The sequence below is a fragment of the Aulostomus chinensis genome, chromosome 17 (assembly GCF_037954235.1).
Source record: "Aulostomus chinensis isolate RoL2024-O1b breed Wild chromosome 17, RoL_Achi_v1.0, whole genome shotgun sequence".
NCBI lineage: Eukaryota > Metazoa > Chordata > Actinopteri > Syngnathiformes > Aulostomidae > Aulostomus > Aulostomus chinensis.
In genome coordinates, this window is record NC_141336.1 from 15,684,363 (window position 1) to 15,708,091 (window position 23,729).

General features: G+C 41.9%; 2 protein-coding genes across 2 annotated transcripts; both read left to right on the top strand.

Annotated features, from left to right (window-relative positions):
- Positions 1-3,928: 3,928 nt before the first annotated feature.
- On the top strand, positions 3,929-6,061 carry id3 (inhibitor of DNA binding 3). The gene is made up of 3 exons (XM_086182109.1): positions 3,929-4,365; positions 4,542-4,609; positions 5,068-6,061. The coding sequence occupies exons 1-2, from the start codon at positions 4,066-4,068 to the stop codon at positions 4,593-4,595; spliced, it is 354 nt and encodes a 117-aa protein (XP_086038235.1). The 5' UTR covers positions 3,929-4,065; the 3' UTR covers positions 4,596-4,609; positions 5,068-6,061.
- Positions 6,062-8,625: 2,564 nt separating this feature from the next.
- e2f2 (E2F transcription factor 2) lies at positions 8,626-22,693 on the top strand. The gene is made up of 7 exons (XM_086183377.1): positions 8,626-9,774; positions 18,381-18,480; positions 18,862-19,081; positions 19,288-19,449; positions 19,552-19,666; positions 20,323-20,518; positions 21,619-22,693. The coding sequence occupies exons 1-7, from the start codon at positions 9,499-9,501 to the stop codon at positions 21,888-21,890; spliced, it is 1,341 nt and encodes a 446-aa protein (XP_086039503.1). The 5' UTR covers positions 8,626-9,498; the 3' UTR covers positions 21,891-22,693.
- The last annotated feature ends 1,036 nt before the right edge of the window (positions 22,694-23,729 follow it).

The window sequence follows — 23,729 nt, forward strand, 5'->3', positions numbered from 1 at the left end:
CCACTGCTGAAAAGACAAAATACTCATTATACAAACAATGGAATAGTATTGGCTGCGTAAGACCACGATAGCAGGCTTAACCTTGTTCAGGTGGTTGTGCATCGGAAAATTGACTTTCTCTTGCTATTTTTGATTTTAGTTAGTTGTGTGTTTGTTTATGACCAGATTTGATCTCATCAGTGTCTATATGAGATGAATTTCATATATGGGTCATTTTTTTCTTGACCCTTATAAAGCTCTCTGATCTTAAAAAATCATGAATACGTGAATGCAGATCAACACTCTTCCCCAAGTGCCTCAACTATAAATAAAAAAATGTACTGTGCAAAATTATCATTATGCAAAAAAAACAAAAAACAAAAAAATAGCCTGGTCACTGCCTGGGTCACAAGGGGTGAAAGCTTGTGGGTTTTCAAAGCTGATGGAGACTGTAGTGTCTTTTATGAAGAAAATAATGCAAGTAAGAGGCAGAGGCGGTGGAATCCTACATGCTACACAATACAAAGAATAAAGTTTCACACTTAATGATCTTCCCAGTCTACACTTGTTGATGAAAACGATACCCCTATGTAGATGAGACTGCCTCTCCACACGACAGTAGTGATTTATGACCTCATCTGTCACTCTATCTGGCTCTTCCTCACTCGTCTCACTAAATGACCCTCTTTTACACTTCATTGAAGTTCGTACATTTACTTGGGAGAAGGGCAGAATTCAGTGAAGTTGAGATTCTGATCCTTCAAGTATGAAAACAAGTCGAACAGATGTTTGGTTGGTTCTGACTTAAGTGATTTCCTTTCTTAGTAGACTGTCAATAAAATACACTGGTCTGAAATTTAATTGAGAGAGGATGAGAGAGCAGAAAAGAAGGGGGGTGCTGATAATTATGCATGGCGATTGTTGATGGCTTGATTGTCTGCGTCCAGCTGCACGGAGGAGCGGGGGAGGAGGAGAGGGAGGGCTGGACGAGAGAGAGAGAGAGAGAGAGAGAGAGAGAGAGAGAGAGAGCTGGTAGAGAGGCAGACTCACTGACGCCAGGCTCGGAATTCTCCCATCCATTGAAAGAGAGACCCGATTGTGTCCGGGGCCTTTGCGACAAGCACCTGATCCCTGCCCAGACACACTAGTGGTTGTGTATCTGTGTGTGTGTGTGTGTGTGTGTGTGTGTGTGTGTGTGTGTGTGTGTGTGTGTGTGTTTCACATAGATTTATGCAACATAAACTCTGGAATCCTTTGGACCTTTGCGAACAATTTCGTTGGCACTTTTGATATTAGAAAAAGCTACTAAACACATGGAAAACAAGCGGGATCATGTTTACATTCACACCTCATGGAGGTTTGACTCCCAAATGTCCGATCCTTTCTGCCCAGCGCTGCCCCAGCAGTGAGTTCTGTCAACAATTATTCTCCCACCAGAACTGGGAAATTTGGGGCGATATTTGTCCTCCCCCTGACATATTTAAAAGGGACATGTGAGGTCAAAGTCTTGTTTGGATACTGTGTATGGCTCACACAATATATCTCTAAAATAGCACTGGGTCCAAGCCCTGTCTCACGGCTCAATGGATGAGGATCTTGAACCAGTGAAACCTTCAACAATTGGGAAAAAAAAGTCCCCATTTTCTCTTGTTTCTTAATCACATGAACTGCAAACCATTTTAGTTCTTGGAAACCAGTTTGGAGGAAACTTTTTAGCTGCTACATTGGGATAGGTACTCTCTCAGAATAACCCTGCAAACATTCCAACATTAATTAGAAGGTGAAATGTCGTTAACGACATCAGGACATCAGGCTCGCCACAGAAGCAAGCACTTACAGCAGTAGAACACATCGCACTACTTTAATTTCCCTTTCTATAACTCTGAAAGTGACATATGAACACATAAAAACCGTCTCGTATGTTCTTCGTCAATAAGTTCATCAATGTGTTAAAAGCCTCTGTGCGTCATCATATGCTGTGCGTTGCTTTCTTTTCGCTTCCGCGTAAGAGGGAACCACATCGGGCTGAAATGCCTGATAATAGATATATGTAACATTATATCGCTTATGATGCAAGAATTACTTACAGGATGCATATGTTCGTGTTTTAATCTGTTTTTTTATGTGTTTTTATTTGTGTGTGGAACCTAGACATTTAACCGGACACCCAGACCGACGAAATGTTTGCATGGAGGAGGAAACACGTGACGAAAGTGTTCAACGTTTCAGTAAAAGTAGATGAGGCGTGGTTAATTTTTATTTTCAAAAAGCCATCTAACCAGCAATTCACCTTCTAAACAGCAGTGTTAGGAAGAGAGAACTGGCTTACACTTACCGCTGCTCAGTTTATGGACTTGATCTTTCTAGCTGTGAATATACAAAACAGGAGAAAGATGGTGGCAATCCCCATAAGTCCCTGTAACCGCTTTGCTCTGGTCAGACTAACAGGGTCAGTGGGGAGACGGCCTGTCTGTAGGATGAGTGATGATAATATAATGACATTTGCAAAGTTACAATTCCATTCAGCCTAATTGGATAACTGAAGTCCTCAATAAGAGATCAGACATTTAAAAGCCCTTGCAAAATATCTAATTAACAAACAGAGGCTGTTATTCAAGCATCCGTGGTTCAGTCAGCAACCTCTTTCCTCTTCAACAGTTTGGGTGAAATGTTCATTTTATGCTGACTATTGATCTAATACAGGTTTAGTCTGCAGCCCCTATAGGAGTTCTATTTGTGGCGTTTTTGGAAACATTTCCCTCTTTTTCTCCAAGCGCAACTGGTGCGGACTCATGCCACTGAGTGACGGAGCCAGGGAGCCAATCAGCTCTTTGAGCGCCTCTGCTACTCTCCCCTCCGCAGGCGGACCGGGGAGGGCGGGCCGTCTGCCAAAGAGGGGAGTGCGCGTCGGGGTGAATGGATGACGTCGGGAGGCTGGCGCCAGCATGTCTGGGACTGGCGCGTTAGATCAACACAGCTGGGCCGGGATAGGACACACAGCTGGCTCAGGCCTGCATTCCTCTACAAAACAGGATTGTGAGAAAAGGGGAAAATAAGACACAAATAGGAGCAGAACGGGACGTGCTTTGATGTAAACTAACGGGTGCGTTTGGAATCCTTGAAATATAATTTTCATGAAACAGCCTCATCTCAAAGAGGTTAGATTTTCACAGAGACTTGATAGAGAAGACTTGATTTTTCTATTCAAGTTTAAAGACGTTACCGGTCAAAATAAGCATGGCAATGAAAGTTCATAGAAGTACAAGCTGTTAAAACATGTACTATCAGTTAACTAACACACATCTAACGACTAATTTCCACCATAATAATTTACTCTCAACATTTTTTTTCAAATACAAAGAACCTTTCCTTCCCTTGACCTTTTACCTATATAGATAGTTTATATTGTATGTGTTCTGTCTTATCTATGTATCTTTGTATGTATGTATGTATCTATCTATCTACCTATCTATCTGCCTGTCTATCTGTCTATCTTTCTGTCTATTTATCTATTTATTCGTCTGATTCCAGTCAAACATTTTCATTAGCAGTATCCCGTTATGAATTACAACCTAATATCATTATTTTCAAGGTTAAGCTAGGATAGACTGAAGGCATCTTGCCATGTGAAAACTATGGAATTCACTACTTCGAAACATAAAGGGAGATCAAGTAAATATTCCTCCTTTTTCACCATTCTTATATTGGAATTCTTCCATTTCGTTCGTGCCCTACTTTGCTATCTATTGCAAATAAATTCCACCACCTGAAAGAGGTAACCGAGGTAATTGATTGACAATCCCCCTCAGGCATCCCAGTCCAATTTCCTCATTCTTTCCAAACCTTCTGCAAGATAACAGCCAATCAGAATGCGTTTATTTTTTTACACTGGCCAATCAGAGCGCGTTGCGAGTAAGGGGGCGTCATCAGGCGCGTAGTCTATAAAACCTAAGTGTACGTCGCTCTGGTAGCTGTGAAGCGCCACACACTCAGAGGAGGAGGATCACCATCAGCAGCACCAGCCCTGTTTGCTTTCTGTTTTGTTTTTTGTTTTTTGTTAAAAAAAAAAAACATTTTTAGAAAATCATGAAAGCTATCAGTCCCGTCCGCTCGGTGAGGAGCTGCTACAAGGCCGTGTGCTGCATTTCGGAGCAAAGCGTTGCGATCAGCCGGAATAAACACTCGTGTTTGGAGGAGCCGATGGGCGCCCTGTGCGATATGAACGACTGCTACTCCAAACTGAAGGAGCTGGTTCCAAGTATCCCCCAGAATAAATCGGTGAGCCAGGTGGAGATCCTGCAGCATGTCATCGATTACATCTTCGACCTGCAGATCGCGCTGGAGGCGGAGGACACAGCCACGCCGGAGATGGTGTTGTCAATAAAGGTGAGGAGGGATGCGGGCCGATGCTCGTCGTTTATTTCCCCATAAATGCGTTATGTAATCTCCTTTGAAGTAGAATCGGAAAAAAAAACCTAACTGTAGATTATTACCGTGCATTCAATGATGATATTAAGATGTGGCATAAATCTCAAACTCCCATTTTTCTGCTCTTCGTCCAGACTGCAGACCTCACTCGAAATTTCTCCAAAGAAGGTGGTCGGTTGTGCCATTAGGATAACTGATACTGGTACGTATAGCATGAATTCATGATGATCACAAGATACAAGTGCTTTGAAATGTCCTGTCTGCGGGCGACTCTGTTCAGATGCTTCTAAAAGAAAGAGAAGCGTATTGTTTTTTTTTTGAGGGAGCTTTTAATATGAAATAACTTTAAGCTCTAAATATCATGGGAATAGTGTAGGCATTGATGTTCGTGGGGGGAATGAAGGTCTCCCTGCCCTCCACATTCACCATGGTTGCTAATTAGACAGGCCAGTGAATGTGTAGCGGATTCATTGCTATCTGCCTGGGGTTAATGAAAGTTCCATGCTCGGCGCCAGTCTGTCTGCTCCCCTCTGCAGGGAGGGAGGGAGGGAGGGAGGGAGGGCCAGTGTGTGTGTGTGTGTGTGTGTGTGTGTGTGTGTGTGTGAGAGAGAGAGAGAGAGAGAGATCTGACTTCACTTTTCTTCCTTTCTCTCCATGCAGGTGCAGGGAAACACATGTCTCCACTTCACTCCGGGCAAGAGGACAAGAGGGGCAAGAGAAAGGGTGGGATAGGTATTTGGGAGAGAGACAGAGAGAGAAAACGGAGGAGGAGTTTTAAAAGGAGAAAAATAAGAAATATGAAAAGATGGAAAAAATGTTTCTAGATGAGACTTTGGCTCCTGGAGAGACATATCAACACACCAAAGCAGAAGCCAGGATCTGGAAAGTGACTCCCCAAAACCTTGGATTTCCCAGATAGAAGTAGAAATAGTGGTACATGCTTTCTTTCTACGGAGTCCCAGAATGGCCAAAAAGAGAGGAAAAAATTCAAGGCCACAAAGAAATAAACATATATATATATATATATATATATATATATATATATATATATATATATATATATATATATATATATATATATATATATATATTTATATATTGAAGCCATGAGATATCTTTCTTTTTCCCCTCAATTTAACTAATTTGCAACATCAAGGTTTTCAAAAATATCAAATAATCAAAGAAACATATTATTTTTTTGAGGCCTGTCTCGTGGTTCTATCTCATGACCTCAGTTTGTTTTGTTTTTTTTCCTTTTTCTATGGCTACTCCACTGCTCTAAACCTTTTGTGTTACATTCCAGACAAAACTTTGTGGGTCAATCGCCACAATATTTATCTACACAGACTTTTCTCACATCATCTCACCCCTGCATTATATCCCCCTGAATTTGTTTTCTAGTAATCTGGAGATTATTACAATATAAATGTGTACATATCTGCTGTGGGTATGTGAGGTGTGCTTGTATTTTTTTTTTTTCTGAATGGATTTTCTTAGGTATAATCAGAACTCTATACTAGAGTTAATTGTAAGTGTTTGTAGGGATTGTGTTATTTCTACAGACAATCTGCTGTGAGTTTCATAAACTCATTATTGTAAAGTTTTGCTTTGTATGTTTTATGTAATTAAATAAACAAAAAAAGTTGTGAAAGGTTTTGGTTGTGTTTTACTGTGAAGTAATGCAATGGGGCAAAGAATGAAGAGGGATGCTGACATGAGTTTTTGGGGTTTAGGATGTCAATGAAATGCTGATGCAACAGGACGTACTCAGCTGAAACTTGAGGTCAAGTGGTTGGAAATCAAACAATGGGGAGTTTCTGTGTGTGCTTCTATTTTTCCATTGAATTGGTAGCTTAAAGTTTGATGCACCTGTGAACCGCATGATTGTAAAGCAACAAACAGGCTGGTCTGATCATTCACATGTCTTGTTTTGGATGGGGGGGGGGGGCTGTGGTTGAAATTACTGATGACATCACACGCCACCATGAACAGGATGTTTGTTGCATTGTCCAAACATTTATTTACAAGATGTGACGTTAAAGATAATGTGCAGAATCACAAGGAGCTACTGTGTGGCTGTAGGTATTTGGATGAGCGTGTCAGCGTCGTTCCTTGGTGTCAAAAGGTGAACGAACACCTCCATCTTGTGGTGTCACGTGGCGTAGCAAGTAGTCGATCCAATCAAGTAATTTACAATCAAGTGTCTTTGTCACTGAATAAAGCAGCCAACCAGCAGATGTGTTGTGATCTATTTTTACTAAACACATTTTACCTAAAGACGTTTATTACGGAGTAGTTAGTATACTCATCTTTGGGTTGATCTCTATGGTAATAATTATGAGAGCATTTTTTTCGAGCATATTTTATTCACTTTTTTTTTTTTAGAAGGTTTATTATTTGTCTTTTGTACAGATTTTCTTGATGTTGATTATTCATGTGACGTGTTGAAATATATATATATATATATATATATTTATATATATATATTTTTTTCTTTTAGCTGAGATGTGATCGTAAATACTCAGAAAAAGAGGTGACGATTCTCCATATTGGCTACCTGCGTCTACCTTCCGCTTGAATAATGGGATTATATCGCCATCTAGTGGTGCAAAAAGTTACTGCAGAGATATTTCTTCAAAAAGTGGGAAGAACTTGAAAGTGGAAGATGAACGAAGGCTTTAGGTTTGCATCAGTATACAACAAATACTGTTTTACTGGTAGAAGCAATTATCAAAAATATGCTCATGCAAATAAAAGTTAACATTTTGCACCAAGATTATTGAACTAGAGATTATCATGGTACAAGTTCATGATATTGTATCTATTCCATCTCTACTAGTGTGCTTAAGTGACAAATGTTTTACAGTTAGGCTTCTAGTCAAATCAGGAAGCAGCAAAATGAGACTGAATTTACACAACAGTCATGCACTACCACCACTAACCACAGGATGGCGGTATCTGAATACAGCAACTTGTTTCTTGGCGTCCCAGGATCTCAAACGCAAGCTGAGTTTTGGATGTCAGAATGAACTTCTGAAGTGCTACTTTGACATACAAATGCAAACCTTTAACCTCGCAGCGAATCCCAATCCATTCATCGTTCATACGAACTTCATGCAACACATTTTGAATCTTCTTGAATGGAAACAAAAACCCTTTATTGCTGCCGAGATGTGCATATTTTACACTGTTGGGAAAATACTGGCAACATCATGATATGAGAGTAATAATGATGTCGCTGCTTGTTGAATTTCAAATACTCTTCGTCCTTAAAATAGCGCTGAGTCATTGAGTCGTGTGACTGACAAGAAATATGACAACAGGGAAATAGATTAAAGCCTTTGCACAAAAGGGTGTAAAATCTGGCTTATCTGAATATGTTATTAATAGGATGCAATTCCCACCATCTTTGTGTAATATACAGATTACACAAGTCGTGCAAACCCAACACAGTGTGATAAGACATCCCTGTGACTGTGGGTTGTGCAATATTGCTCATGTTTTTCACTGTGTAGTAGAAAGAAAGAGGAAGAGATCACTTTGTGTTTCTAGTAACACGTGTCTATGAACGAGCTTTGCTGGCTAAAATTTTACACCAACTTTAAATAATTATCCCAAATGACTTATTTTGTGTTGCGAGGCTGTTTAGATGTAATGCTTTCACGTGAAATGTCGTGCAAATGGATGCAGGACAATAGATTTGATGACGGGAGTCTGCTTTGCCTCGGCCAGTGGGGGTCATGTCATATGGCTTGGCCTGCTAGCTGTGGGTGGGGGAGGGGGCTGTTTTCTTTCAATATCTCCTGAGCCAATAAGCAAGAGTGGTACTGAATGAATCCAGTTATCACATAGTAGGCGACTATCCTCGGAGACAACTCGTTACGGGCCTCAATAATAGCTTCAGACAAGTTCCTCAAGTGGAGGAACCGAGGAAACAATGAAATAGTTTTTATAATATAAATAATTTCCACTTATTCACATATTATGCCTGAGCACAGGTCTGTACCGGTAGAATGTCACACGTCAGTGCCTAAACTCAGCTTTTCTAACTGTCTAACCTACATCATTAAAAACTTCCCCCTATTGTTTCGTATCAACAAACTCCACTGCAGCAAAACTCACAATTAATGTATAATTAATGAAAAATATTGAACCACACAGTGTTCACCATTATGTACCTACATTTTAGTTTTTGCTTTTCTTTTTTTTTCTTTTTTTTTTTTCCTTTTTAGAATTTAGAGCTAAATTTAACACATCGCACCTCATCCAAGATTTTTTTTTTTCTTTTAGTTGTGATAATTTTTGTATGGGGGTTCTTTATTTCAAATTTGTGCGTACCTCAATGTGTTTTCAAAAACAAACACGGTGGTAACACAACTGCCTGCTCATCATTCATATTCAAAAAGTAAGTAGCGTTCATTGTTTTCAAGTCCAGCCTGAAAATTGAAAGAACATTCTGTCCTAAACTGGGCTACTGTCTCTTTAAGAACACCGACACCGTATGCATACAACTGCTTTATGCAAATTTGACAACTCGAGCGTGCCGTGAGCCAATCAGAAGCGAGTTCTAACCGCGGGAGATCTGAATTTCGCGCGATGAAGTTTGGCGCTAAAACTGCGCTTCTCCCCCAGCTCTTGTCCTCTTGTATGGAGAGCAGAGCTCAGAGGTGGACGGAGAGGATCGAGTCACGGACCGGGTCTGATTCCGGATCAGAGGGGGGCACTACTAATCTCCACCTGGATCTGCATGAAGCCTGGTAGCCTGGGTCGTTTCTGAACGTGTGAAATTGTGTATTTATTTAGAGAGTATGAGATATCACCTGTAGAGCAAGCTTCCTCTGCACTTTACCGGACAAAGAACTGCGACCAAGTCCGGCAAATTAGAGGGAAATACGCGTGTTGAGCTCATGCAGTTTATATGTTAGTGTGTGTTCGAGCTGCAGGCTCTTAGTTCTTACATTCACCGGTAGATTATTTTCTGAAGAGAACCTGCAGCAGCAGCTTGTTAACAACAGGTTAATCACGGTGCTCCGCCGGCAGCTCTCGTTTCCTCTCGCTTCACCGGCTTCACTTCGTTTATTCGGGACGAAAATGATGCGATTTCCTAAAGGCGTTTCTCCGGCTGCTGCTCGGCCGGCAGTAGGACAGCCTTGCTCTCAGCAGAAGATCAAGCTCCTGAGCACCGGAGTAACTAAGAACGAGTTCTTCAGCACCGGTCTGTCCAGCCCACCGATGAGCACGGTACCGGCCGGGTATTTCACCCAGATCTGCAACACCGCCGCGGCTGAACAAAGAGCCAACAGCCTGTATTCAACCCCCCACGGACCGGAGGCTAAACCCATCAGATCATCCTCCGGGCGACTGCCGGTAAATAACCCAAACACACACTTTAACGCACTATTACATTGTCTAGAGCTCGTGTGTGTGTGTGTGTGTGTGTGTGTGTGGGGGGGGGGGGTGCTGGTATGCATCTTGAGCAGCGTTTCAGTCACGTTTCTGACGCACAGGAGCCAATGTGACTCCTGAAGGAACTATTCGAGCGTGTCGTCTCTTTGCCAGCCATATGAAGACGTATTTGTCCGCAGTCCAGCTGTAGTTAAGAGGACAATGGCAGATCGTGTGGATGTTTGCTGGAGGAGGGAGCAGGACTGTGTTTAAACTGTGGGGGTTTTTCGGGGGGGGGGGGGGGGGGTGAGTGGCTCTCACAGTGGGAGATGGCAGTGGTCGCTTCTCCACAAAAATGCCAGGTTTTAATATTGTAGAGTGGTGGTAGTTTGTTCTCTGATAGGATGATTTTTTTTTTGTGTTCAGCTTTTTTTTGTATGTGTGTGAGAGAGAGAGAGAGAGAGAGAGAGAGAGACAGCTGCTTTTACACCACCTGTCATTAACGACCTGTGTAACCTGTTCACGTCAATACTGGAGGTCAGAGGTCATAATGGGACAACTGGTGGTGTTGGGGTTTTTCTTTGGAAGTTGTTTATTCAGGTGAAAACAAAATTAACTGCAAAAAGCAAATGTGTTCATGTGATAAAAGTTCAGTGTTAGCTGTATTTTTAATTATACTCACCTCTCTTATTCTCTTGTCTATATTTGGTCCAAAGCAGCCAAACTGGAAAGATGAGGGGTCACAGGCTTGTACAGGGTCTCCAAAGCTCATGTTAACCACCTGCCCTCGGTCTGTATTCACTCATAAGTCCTGCAAGAGGATTAACCAAGCGAAGTGAGACATAGGCTGCCACCTGTCTTATTATACACCAAGGTGAACTTTATCAGGATCCAAGGTCCACGCATCGAGGGATGTCGCACGTTGGGAGTTTTCCATTTTTATGTGTTGACTTGTTAATCCAGAGCTGAGGCCGATTGTCTTCAACCAGCTCTGGGAAACACGGAGCGGAGGATGTGAGCTGATACGTGTTATCACTGGAAGATGTGTCAAGCAGCTGATAAAGACCCAGTATGCTCAGCGTGTTTCCACACTGATAATGCTCCTTTATCGCCGTCTCTTGTATTATTGTGACCTCATTAACTTTGGTTTTTGGTTTTGTTTTTTTGAATGACATGAAGGAACCGTCGTCACGTTCTGTGCAGGGAATGGCCGATGTCACCGATATGAGAACTGAAATGAGGTGGAAAAGAGAGACGCGGGGCGATGAAATTTGTCAAAAGTCTCACAATAATGAAATTTTCTCAGTAATTTTCAGTAAATGAGGCTAAATTGAAAGACTGCAGCGAAGCTCCAAGCATGTTTAACATTTTACATCCCAAGTTGGCTTTGAATACATGTTTGGGAGCATTCTTTTTTTTTTTTTCTTGTTGACTAAATGAATCCATTCAGAGAAGACGCATCACGATTTTTAGAATGATTTCCCCATGGATAGGGAGAGGGATTATTTTGAAAGTTACTGTTTGAAAACAAGACAAAAAGTTCACGTGAATTAAGATGCTCATCTGAATCACGTTAACTAGACTTCAAGGTTAAATATCAGAGGCGTTATTGTGTCACTGTGTCCTTGTGGGTTGGTAGTGGTGTAATTGTGTTACAGGATTTCATCCTCCCTTCAAAGTCCATGGAAGTCTTTTTTTTTTTTTTTTCTCTCCACTACTTTAAAATTCAACTTTGTCCTTTAGAGCTTTCGCATTTGACTATTTATCTGTTTCACTAGACGCAGCCAGTATTTTCTACAACTGCGTGCCACTTTTGGTGACCGGATGCATTTGAATAATGGCGACCAGAAACAATGATCTTACTATTCCCTGCTTGTGTCACACACATTTTCACCAGTTCCTGTGAATTCATACAAACTTCATAAAGTCTTCACTTCTTTTTAAGAACTTGCGTGTCTTCAGGGGTTAATTTGAGCCGGATCCTGCCGGAACAAGATCCGGCACCTCTGAATTTTAGCCTCCCTGTGTTCAGGTAATTATTTGGGAAGATCCAGTACCTCTTGTATTAAAAGAAAATATGAAAACATTTTAAAAATGTTTAAAATACAACAATAATGTGCATAGATAAATTTACAGACCAAATCCTTAGAATTTCATGTTGTTTATTAAGATTCAACGTCATTTGAAAGAGTCGGAGATCTGTTGGTGCGCTGATGCCAACAAGCCACGCCCCTGACACAAACAAACAACCTTTCGAAATTCGCCGCCTCTGAGGAGCGAGCAGAGAGGAAATAAAAAGTTACTATTTCAACGCCAACATGTCAAAAAGACAGTTAAATTTGTTGTTTTTTTAACAAGAAGGAAGAGTCGCATGACGCTTAAAAGGAGTCAGAAAAGCCTCCACAAGCGGCGACGAGGGCAGCTGCAGCGGTCATGTTGACGATCAAAATCGGCTGCAGCAGGAGGCTAGCGCCGCCACAGCTAGCCAGGTTCACCTCCAGCTAGCCAAGCCGGGTCTAACGTGATGTGGGGTGTTTTGGACAACTAAATGGTGAGCATACCGTCTAATAATAGGCTGCTGTGCCAATCTTTAAATACCGTAATAATAATAATGGAAGATTGTTGTGATTCATTGTGAGCTCTTTTTTGTTTGTTTTACAAGTTAGACCTGTTGTCCCACCTGTGGTGATGTGGGCATTCACCTGTGCTGCGCAGAGGAGGCTAAATAACTGTGAATTGTCGTCATAACATTGATTGATACCATGGATATTATTTGAAATGGAGGCTTGTAAGTCCCACATCAGGGCAAGTGGGCATTTGTATGTTGTTTTCTGGTTACGTTCCGGGACCTGTGCCCCTCTCTCACCCCTGAGCCGTCACGTGTACTTTGCGTTCTGGCACCTCATGATTTACAAATTAAGCAATGCGTGTCTTTAATCAGTGGGTTTACATGCACAGTTGCAACCGAGCAATCTAGTTATGTTTTGATAAGACCATTTGATTGTGCTACTTTTGTCTCGCTTTACGCAAAGTGGTTGCCAATGTCCATTTCAGAAACAATAGTTGGTTGCAGTCACGCTGTCTTCTAGTTAACCCTTTGTGTCACACAAGACAGCCAGCTGGGAAGCAGGTGAAACGTAACATCCTAAAGAAAACCAGACACTTCCATGAGCTGAGACTGCAAAAAAACTCCTCGTCCGTCCAGAAGTGTTATTTTTTTGCTAGCGCCCAGCGTGATGAGGCGTCCCTTGACTGCACTGATAGACTTCAGGGTCAAGTATCACAGCGGGCCAACTGAAGTGTGTGCTTGTCTGAGTAAATGAATCCCCGGCTGCTTTATTTAGCTCTTAGTCTGACTTTGAAAAATAAGACTTAAGTCAGGTGAAAAGACAAGTTATAGTCAAAATAACGCAATCAATTTGACTTTTCTAGAATCATGTTAACCTGCTGGTTCTCCAGGGCTATTGAACTCTGTATCCTTTATTCTTGGATCCCCCCCCTGCAGTGAGCCCCCATTCAGACTGACACCTCCTGGGTGTGACGTTGGCCACCATGGCCAATTGTAAGTACTTCAGTAAACTTCAACTCTATCACTCCCAGTTTGTTGTTGCCCAGCCTCTGGCCAGAGTTGCCCCGAAGCACTACCTCAATAGGGCAGTTTAGCCTTTCAGAGCACCCCCCCCCGGTCCCTCTACCAACAACCCCCAAATGTCAGATCCGCCCTTCTCTGTTAGCTCTTGAGAGACACATTGAAAATCTCAAAAGTAATGCAGGCTTTGTTTTGTTTTGACTAGCCAAGGGTGTGGTTGTGAGGGGGGATTGTGTACAGGGTAGATATTTGCAGGCGTACTGGAACTTGCCCTCAGCTTGGATGGAATCTTAAGTCCTGTGCAGCCTAACAGAAACGGTTTATTGGTTTGGAGCGTGTTTGTAGAAGTCATACACCTCACTGTGAGTTAGAGGTTGAAACACACCTATGGAGAGTTCATGACAATGGATAAGACGTCGGGAATTGGGTGAAGAGTTTACGGCAAACTGAAGAGCAGCCAGTGAAAGCAGCTTGGGTGTGGCAGGGCAAGCAGGCAGGGTGAGGTTCGAGCAGAACGTGAGCAGGGTGATACTGCAAGTACAACAGATAAAGAGCTAATAGGAGTGGCATTTTCTGTGGCCTTTCCCATTACTTACTGCATAGTAATGCCATGAGAATTCATTTTAAAATAATCCAAAGCTATTTACCTGGCTCCATCTTTAGGGAAGTTTCTGTTTTTTTCTCATCGTGGAGAAGACAAATCTGTTTCCACTATTTGAAATATGTGCGCAATACAGTTGACACAGCATATTTGAAAAAAGAGAAGACCATAACCCCACCACCACCCCTCAACTAATACAGCTGCAGGGAGAAACCGTTGATTCCTGTCTTGCGTAAGGCCGTCATGCCTGGCTGTTGATCTCAGCTGCAAATACAGGCCAGGACAAACTCACCTTTTCCTATCTGAAGGCTCAGAATTGTTGTTTGGATTGGTTGTGCGCTGTTCCACCATAGTGAGCTGCACATTTCTACTGTGGACATATATTGACAGTCCCAAGATGATCCTCCCTTGTGACTGATTTACCCGTTTGTCCACTTGACATTTAAGAGAATTTTAAGAGCGAATGTGCTCTGGATCATCTGGGAACTTTGTGTGCTGATGTTCCACACAGAATAATCCCAAATCATGTTTCCACCAATGTATTTGAACTTTATTTGAACTTAAAATCAGTTGATGAAAAAAACACCCTTAATTCCTAGTTCTCCAAATTTCTTGTAAATTCACATGAACCTCTCTTGACAGTTAAATGACGCAAGTGTTGACTATTCATGTTTCCCGGATGATGCATCCTCCTCTTGTGAACTAAGTCATCACCAGTGACAAGCCAGGATTGTGGTTTGTAGAATATGCACTTTGTCTTCTGAATCAGCTGTAAATTTGCTCTTTTCCTTTGCAGAACAATCCTTTTGATGATTACGGTGTAGCAACAGGATCAGGGGAAATTTTTCATGACATTGATTCAGAGAGAATAAAAACATTCCTCTCAGCCACCTTGTGCTTTAGACTTATTATATTTTGGCATGCTGACACATCAAACTAAAATAATTCCTGCTTAACATAAGCATCTTAGCATTGACATAATGAGCATGTTGGCTGCTGAAAGCCCCCGTGAGCTGCTAGCATTATTATAGACTGACAGTGCTTTTGATAGTCCTACTTCCGCCGTGTTCCCTGTATTTTTTTTTAAGCTAACATTGTGAGTGATTGTTGACAGACAGAAATGTATCACCAGCAACAGAATTTTAATGCCAAAACAGTTTCTAATAAAGGCCTCCATTTACTAATAAATACTAAGTCTCCATTTGCGAGTGAATCTAACACTCTGCATTTGCGAATGAATGCTAACAGCATCTGTTTTCTAATCAATGCAAACAGTTTCAATGTCCTAATAATTGCTCAAAATACCCATTTGCTAATAAATGCTTACAGTATCCATGTCCTTATAAACGCTCACAGTATATTTACTTATAAATGCTAATGGTATCCATGTCCTAATAAATGCTAACGGTCTCCATTGGGTTGAGAAGTAGATGTGATGTGTCTCTGGTGATGTTACTGAGATTAATCCCAGTAGCTCAAACATTTGCTGTGGTGCTCCAGATGTCGTCAGTCAACAACAGGTGGACATGTCAGAGAGCACGCTAGGACAATGGCTGCTTTCACTATCTTCACACTCACGTGCATATTCACACTTGGTTGCATCAATTCAACACTTTTCCCATCTCTGAGGTATCAGTTTCCTGACATAATTAGATAAGGTAAAGCAATGGAGGGGTAAACCAAATTCTACAATTTACCCAGCAGCCTCAGAAATGTCTGGTTTAATTCCAGCACCACATTAACTCTGTCACCAGTGTATTAATGTGCGGGTGCTCTGTACGCTGAAGGAAATGAACACAGACGGACTTCTAACTTTGTCCTTCACCGTAAACATTTATTAGAGTTGATAATCTGCTGACAGGGATTTGGTACAACTCTGTCACTCCCTCTCTGTCCTTGTTTGTTAGCTCTTAGACACTTGGCCATACCTTTAGCAGCTTTGGTATTCCTTTGCTAAATGCTAATTGGTCTGGAGCAACAACTAGGTATTATCCAAGTGACCCGATGGTTGCGTTGCATTTTTAGTCTTTCCTCAGTTTTGTCCTTCCTTTGCTGCTGGTTTTGCTTGGCTTGGATTGTAAATTTATGAAATAATAGCCTGTTAGGGTGAGTGTAAATGCATGCACTACCTGGTGAGTTCCCTGAGGGCTTCCAGTTGGAGATCTACCGATAGACTGTGATGAAGATGCATCAGCACTGCCCTCAAAATGTCAAAGGGTATTTTCAAGTAACATCTGCAGACAAGAAATACGAGTTAGATCAGATTTGAATGATTGTGTTTTCTGCCACTGTATTAACTGTCACCGATTCCCTGCCAGGCTGAAGCATCTGGGAATGATATGGAGGCACAATGTTTCCAGGTTGTCTGTCAGTCACTGCAGCACACATGTGTGCTTTATCTCAGGAATGAGGACATGAGGACATTTCTTTAGACTTGGCACAAATGAGACCAAGTCATGACCTAGACCAGAGAGTACTGAGGCCATGACCACTGCAGGGTGAGACTAAGATGAGACCAGAGGGTCCCTTTGCATTATGTACAGCCTATGGAATGCTTTTTTTTGTTTTAGTTTTTGGTGCATATGAAACCTTTCGTTCGTGTGTAATTGCGGACAAATTTGCTGACATCTTCCTCCTTCCAGCTTCTTCCACTGACAAGCTGTTGGTTGCGTTTGGAGTTGGGTGTTTTTGTATTCAATCAAATAATGCAGAGGCACCACAGTGGTGGTCTTGACCTAAAATCTTGAGTCCGCTAGGTCCGAGACCGAGAAAAGACAGAGCAAAAATGAGGTTTGGTCCAGCACAAGACCAATAACACCCATCCATTCATCCGTCCATTTTCTATACCGCTTATCCATTAAGGGTTGCGGGGGGCTGGAGCCTATCCCAGCTGACATTGGGTGAGAGGTGGGGTTCGCCAGTCTGTCCCAGGGCCATCAGGAGCAATTCGGGGTTCAGTATCTTGCTCAAGGATACTTCAACATGGTCACTGGAGGAAGTGAGAATCAAACCAGCAACCCTTTGGTTGCTAGACGGCCATGCTACCTCTGAGCCATGCTGCGCCCAAGACCAATACCTGTATTTAAAAAAAAAAAAAAGTGTTCTCGTGACCAGTCTCAAGACCCAAGACCAGTCTCTGGTACCCCAACGATAGTCAGAGGTCAAGGTTACTTATTACCTCAAAGCCGTCCCTTTCTTGTGAACACATTTTCGAAACGCCTGTGAGGAATTTCTTTTAGTTTTGGCACAAATGTCTATTAGACATGATTGTTTTACTAGGAGTCGCAGAAGAAACCATGCTTGGTACGGCAAATTAAAAAAAAATCGCCTGTTGAAAAGACTAATATGGGAAAAACATGAGCACGGCATTAGCTTATTTCACACACACTGCAAACGCATATTACCCCTATTGTGTATTTCTTGTTCAGATTCTTAGTGGGGTTTTTTTTGTTGTTGTTTCTTTTACTTTTCAATGTGGTTTCTTTTCCAGCTATTTCCATGGAATAGCTCGGGGTGGAGGCTGTGTGCCTATTATTAGCGAGTGTGTGTGTGGTAGAGAAAGCTTTGGAGTCGGGGCGAGTAAAGTTAGCAGTGATGTTCATAACCCTACAGTGAAAGGCGGATGTTTCACACACTCCACCAGAAATGCTCACGTCACACATATTTCAGTCAAATAAACCAACTCTTAAATCTGCTCAATGATTATGTTGTATAGCATAACACTGAACAGCACTTTGAAAGATAAACACGCTTATTTCTAATAGCAAACACTGTTGTTCTGCAGCATAGAAGCTGCTTTCACTTTTGGTATGATTGAAATGGGTCAAGAGGTCACACGAGGAGAGGGTATGTTTAAGTCAGGGTCCAAAGGTTGTATGTGTTGTTTTTTTTGTTTTTTTTAGTGGATGTCCAGTTTATGTAGTGTGAGTGATGCATCACAGCACTGTTTAATCATGTTGTACGGTGGAGAGCAGCAGAAAAAGACAGTGGAAGGGGGTCTTAAAGGGGAGGAGAGGTCATTGAGTGATTCCAGGGATTTCCTGGTGTTTTGCATGCAGTTGCAGGAGAGGTAATCAACCCCCCTTCCCTATTCTCGCACACGATTAGCCCCTCTTGAATTGCTTGGGAAAGTGTGAGGGGATGCTTTGTTCCTGCACTTGAGGGCTGTTGGCACATTTATGACGCGGCACTTTTCAACAACAACCCCCTCCTTTTTAGCACTTCAGCCAGCATTGATGTCACTGACTTCTATGATTTAACTCTTAACTTGCTGAGGTCACTGAGATTTGTTGAGCCGTAGTAAGGATAATACGTGACGAAAGGTGATAGAAAACAAACCACACGTGGATTTTCTTGTTTTTTTTCCTCCCATTTAATATCGTTCATATTTCTCTGTAGGCCAAAAGGAAGCTGGATCTTGAGGACCCTCTTTATCTTCCAGAGTTCCGTACACCAAAAGGCAAATGTAGCATCGCAGCGAGGATACCAAGTCCAAAGAGTGAGTAAACGCACACCGCCATGGATCAGGCCTCAGATAAGATGGTGTTACTGGATATATGAGGTCACAGTGACAGCAGAGCAGTTGTGTAGAACTTGTGGTCAAACACCGAGCCGACAAGATGTTGAATAAATACCGCAGATTAAGTTACATCTCGGAAAGATGGAAGGCAGTGGACGAATAGCTTAACTTTAGCATTAATCATGCAACTCTAGTTGTTTTCACACTTATTTAAAAAGTCATTAGTTTACGCCGCTTTTGTTTGGTTTTTGTTTGTTTGTTTGTTTTTTTTTAATGAAAAAAAATCAGCTGTTATTCGCAGTTTTTTTCCCCCCAATTTGTTTTCTCGCCTTTAATTACATCTTTGGTGGTTGTTCTCAGCTCCGAAGTCTCCCGGTGAGCGGACGAGGTACGACACCTCCCTGGGCCTGCTGACCAAGAAATTTGTTGGTCTGATTGCTGAGTCTCCCGATGGTGTTCTGGACCTAAACTGGGCCACCGAGGTGCTGGAGGTTCAGAAGAGGCGGATATATGACATCACTAATGTTCTGGAAGGGGTTCAGCTAATTCGAAAGAAGTCCAAAAATAACATCCAGTGGTTGTGAGTATTAATGTAAAATAGGATGTTTATGTTTGATGAGCCATTTTTAAATTTGGAAAACAAGTAGACAAGACTGGGTTGTAATCCATCTCCTGACGGTTTTTCGAAAGTATTGCAACTTGTCTAGATTAAAGAGTTCTGGTGAAAGTGAACTTCTTCTTTAATTGTGGACTTGTCAACTCATTGGCTTTCTTTTGTTCTGTTAGAGTGGGCGATGTGTTTGAGGGTGGTGCAGGTGGAGGAGAGAAGGCCCGGGCCCTGAGGAAAGAGCTGGTAGACCTGGAGAGAGCCGAGAGATCTCTGGATGACCTGATCCACTCCAGCACCTCACAGCTCAAACAACTGACGGAACATAAAGACAATCAGAGATATCCTTGACTAACAGCCCTGTAGCGCTGTTCTGCTACATCTGGATTCCTACAAATATCTACTTAGTTTCTGTTGTTGTCACCCTTGACCTTTCACTTCACGTTGGGCTATGTGACCTACCAAGATATTCGATCCATCGGCAGTCTCCGAGACCAGACTGTCATTGCCGTCAAAGCCCCCACCGAGACGAAGCTGGAGGTGCCAGACACGGCAGGGGTGAGAGCACAATGTTGTTTTACAATGCATTCTTCTTGTTTCCTCCTTTTCACCTCATTCCCTTTTTTATGTTGCTGCACCTGCATGTGATTTTATGTGTTCATACCTTCATCAATAAGCCATGGACAGGAGAAATAATGTGGTCTTAGAGAGGGGAGGAAAAAAATGCTATGGTATTAATGGTATATATATTATGGTATTTAGTATCTAGCGGTCTTGGAAGAGATTTTTTCTATATAAATCTCTTCCAAGACCACTAGATATAACATGTTCCCTCAAATTTATACATTTGTGGCTGCAGGATACAACTAAAAAAAAACCACTAAATGTTCCATAATTTTATATTTTTGAAAAAAAAACCCATCTTTTGGCCCTGATTCAATTCAATGGAAGGTCTTATCTTGTTGCCACTAAATACCGTAGTTGAGGGAACAAGTTATATCTCACAGCCTCAAAATAACACAGTTAAGGGGAAATGATAAACCTTTTCCTCTCTGGCCACTCCAGGGCTCTGTAGATGTTACATGTATAATGTATAAAATGTGATATTTTTCATCTACTCTTTAATTAACCTTGTGAATACCCAACTGTATTTAAGTCAAGAACATGACTTGGTTGTTCAAAAGATCAGTTTTGGCTCTTTGTCCACCTAGCAGGGCTCGTTACAGATCTATCTGAAGAGTAAGAACGGGCCTATTGAAGTCTACCTGTGTCCAGAAGAGGGTCTTGAGGATGCCAGTCCTGTTAAAAGCTCTGTCACACCCAAAAAAGAGTTCCCTCCACCGCTCGGCCCTCCAACTGCAGCACCGACGCCTCTGCCGAGCTTCAGCGTCAAAGAGGAGCCTGTTGAGTGTAAGCTTGATTACATCACAGGAGGGTTCACGCAGGGTGGAGGGAGGGGCACTGACTCTACATTCATGTGAGAAATTCCATTTTTCTCAGGTGCATGTAAGAAATTCAAACGCAAAATAAAAAACACAGACATTTTTGACATCGCCTTATTTGTAAGGGCATTTAAACATGAAAACATAGTGGTGAGACGTGCAGGTTCTCTAACCATCGCGACCCAACAACCTTCATCAAATCTGATCCAATCTATGAACACAGTACATTCTACTTATTATTATCTACTTACATTTCTTTTATTCCACACACCACGCAAATGACACCTGAAATGAATACTGGGACTCCACGGTGTGTCTGAAACCTTCTGTTATCAGCTCTCCCATTGCCTGTAGTCACCCAGGCTCTACTGACAGGAGAATCTCTGTAGGCAACATCCATCCATTTTCTTCCGCTTATTCCTGTTAAGGGTCGCGGGGGGGCCGGAACCTATCCTGGCGGCTACAGGCGAGAGGCGGGGTTCACCCTGGACAGGTCGACAGGCCATTGCAGGGCCAACACATACAGACAGACAACCATTCACACTCACAGTCACACCTACGGTCAATTTAGAGTATCAATCAGCCTCGTCCCCTCTTGATGTCTTTGGACTGTGGGAGGAAGCTGGAGTACCAGAGAGAACCCACACAGGAACAGGGAGAACATGCAGACTCACACAGAAAGATCCTGTGCTGGAGCTGGGACTCAAACCCGCAACCTTCTTGCTGTGAGGCGACAGTGCTATTCAGTCTGTACGCAACATGAACATGGGATTGTAGCCTCCATCTAGTGGTTAAAGGGTAGAATTGCAGATTGGTATTTAACGGTATGACAATGAAACATCGAAAGTAAATGTAACAAATCAAAATAAAGAAACGTGAAAGGCAGATTTCCTACGGTGGAAATGAATTTTAAAGTCATGGTTGAAGCTTGGTGAGGCCGTTACAGCAGCACAGGAGCTAAACGCCTCCACGCAGCCTTTTATCCTGTTCTGTTCTGTTCTGATCTAAAGTTTCTGGGCCCACTGGACTCACCCTCCCTCCTCCTCTCTCCCACCTTTCACAACACAGCAAACGTGTCGACAGCAGCTCCATCCGCATCCTCCTCCTCCACCACCACCTCCACCTCTACCGCACCATCCAGTGGTTCCTCTCTCCTAGATGTCGAAGGTCTACTGGGTTTGCCTCCCACTCTGCTCCAGATCACAGAAGACCAGCTCCCCAACACCCCCTTCGTCAGTTTCTCTCCACCCTTGGACCACAGCGATTACCTGTGGAGCCTGGAGGATGGCGAGGGAGTGTCCGACTTCTTCGATGGTTATGATCTCGGAGATCTGTTGTAGAGCTGAGGTATGGGTGTATGTGTGTGTGTGTGTGGGGGGGGTGCTTTAATGTGAAGGAGACATTACACTCGGAAGCCATTACTTTGTTTTAATATCAGTGATTCCAAAGGTGGATTTACCTCTTTGCTTATTTTAACAAAGCAAAAAAAAAAAAAAATAGACAATTTTAATTTAAAATTGATCAGAATGCAAGGTAGAGGCGTGGACTCCTACCTTTGGTAAATCTTTTGATTTTTTTTTTCTCCTAAGATTTGAAAAAAATATTCAAACAAATACAGGGTTATTATGCATATTGCATCACCGGCAAAAAAGAAAATCGGGTGCTTTGGGGGTGTTTGTAGTGCGTTAATTAACTCAGGAATTCTGTCTTCCCCTAATTCCAAAGTCTTAAATGTGTCATGACATTCTTTGGCCCATAGGGGGCAGCCTTGTATTATGACAGCTTTAACTGCCGTGCAGCTTTACAGGATGAATCACTGGATGAGAGTAAACTTAAAGCCTTAAGAGAGGTCGTCTACAGCACTCATCGAATTAAGCTGAGAGGAATTTAATGAGTTAACAAGTGTTCATACATTTACAAAATCAAATGAAGTCTGACTGGAGTTATTAGACTGATTGCGGTGCGTCAGTCGGATCAGGTTCGCTCTAACCTGCCTGCGTAGTGGGGCCTGTTGCCACGGCGAGCAGGTCCACGTACTGGGCCGGATAACCGACCCACTCTTTTGCGGGTTTGTAAACTGTTGCTAATCCAGTTGCTCCTCTATCAGTGTGAGTTTAATTGCTGAATTTTCTTTTTAATAAATGAGGTTTTGTGGGGGGGGGGGGGTTCAGTAATGCACAGTTATTACTGTATTTCTAAGGAAATATCCTGCGAACGAAAGAAATCAAACGCAGCATCTGTGTTTTAGATTGGTTTCGAAGGATAATCGATGTAATTAATTCGAATCATCGTTTGCCGTTGTTCTCAGTCTGTTGATTTAAACAGATACAATGAGTTTATCTGGACTTTTTAAGCCCATGAATTTTGAGGGTGTGACGTGCACCTGAGGTCAGCTCTGACATTTACCTGTTCAACATGGTTTTTTTTTTTCGAGGCAGTCCCAACATTTGGAAAACTTAATACTGATGTGAATTTTTTTTAGCTTTTCCTCTACGCTGAGATAAGCTAAGTGTCCTGTCCTAACAAAACTTGAAAACCGTGTGTTTGGGTGTGAATTTGACAGCTTGGGAATAGGTCTCGTAGTGTGTTTGTGTGTGTGTGTGTTTTTGTTTTTTTGTTTTTTTTACAGTGTAGTCTAGGAAATGTGAATTCAGAATTTGTAGTTATTTCAATAAGCATTATTTTTCTGGTATTTGTACATAAATGGTTTTGTATTTATACGTTTTTTGGCTTATTTTTGATAAAGGTCTGTGTACAAAAGGCTCATTTTTTTATGACATGGAGCACTTAATATTTCGTAATATTGTGTGGTCTGTTTTGAAACTTTTAAATAAATACTGAAGCCATGGTTTACACTTTTGATGTCACTAATTTGTTTCAGAAAACATAGCAATTTGTCTTTTTTAAAGTTTAATTTAATTTTTGTTGTTGTTGTTTTGCTTGGCTTTGTGTTTTTGTTTTCCTCTCGGTCAGTTTTTTAACTGTTCTCAGTGACTGGATGAATTTCTTGATGTATTCAAAGTGTTTTGCGTGACATTGATTGGGTGTGTACATAAAGTTTGAAAAAGTTCAATAAAAATACACTGATTTACCAAAAAAACAAAACAAAACAAAACACAAGTACTTTTTGATATAAAAGCTTTAGTTTTCTACTAAACGTTTTAAACTCGCGTAAAATT

Bases quoted from the DNA above. Each gene is read 5' to 3' on its own strand.
- id3 (XM_086182109.1), top strand. From the start codon at position 4,066: ATGAAAGCTATCAGTCCCGTCCGCTCGGTGAGGAGCTGCTACAAGGCC. The intron at 4,366-4,541 runs GTGAGGAGGGAT...CTCTTCGTCCAG, and splicing joins AGATGGTGTTGTCAATAAAG to ACTGCAGACCTCACTCGAAA.
- e2f2 (XM_086183377.1), top strand. From the start codon at position 9,499: ATGATGCGATTTCCTAAAGGCGTTTCTCCGGCTGCTGCTCGGCCGGCA. The intron at 18,481-18,861 runs GTGAGTAAACGC...GGTTGTTCTCAG, and splicing joins GAGGATACCAAGTCCAAAGA to CTCCGAAGTCTCCCGGTGAG. The intron at 20,519-21,618 runs GTAAGCTTGATT...TTCACAACACAG, and splicing joins CAAAGAGGAGCCTGTTGAGT to CAAACGTGTCGACAGCAGCT.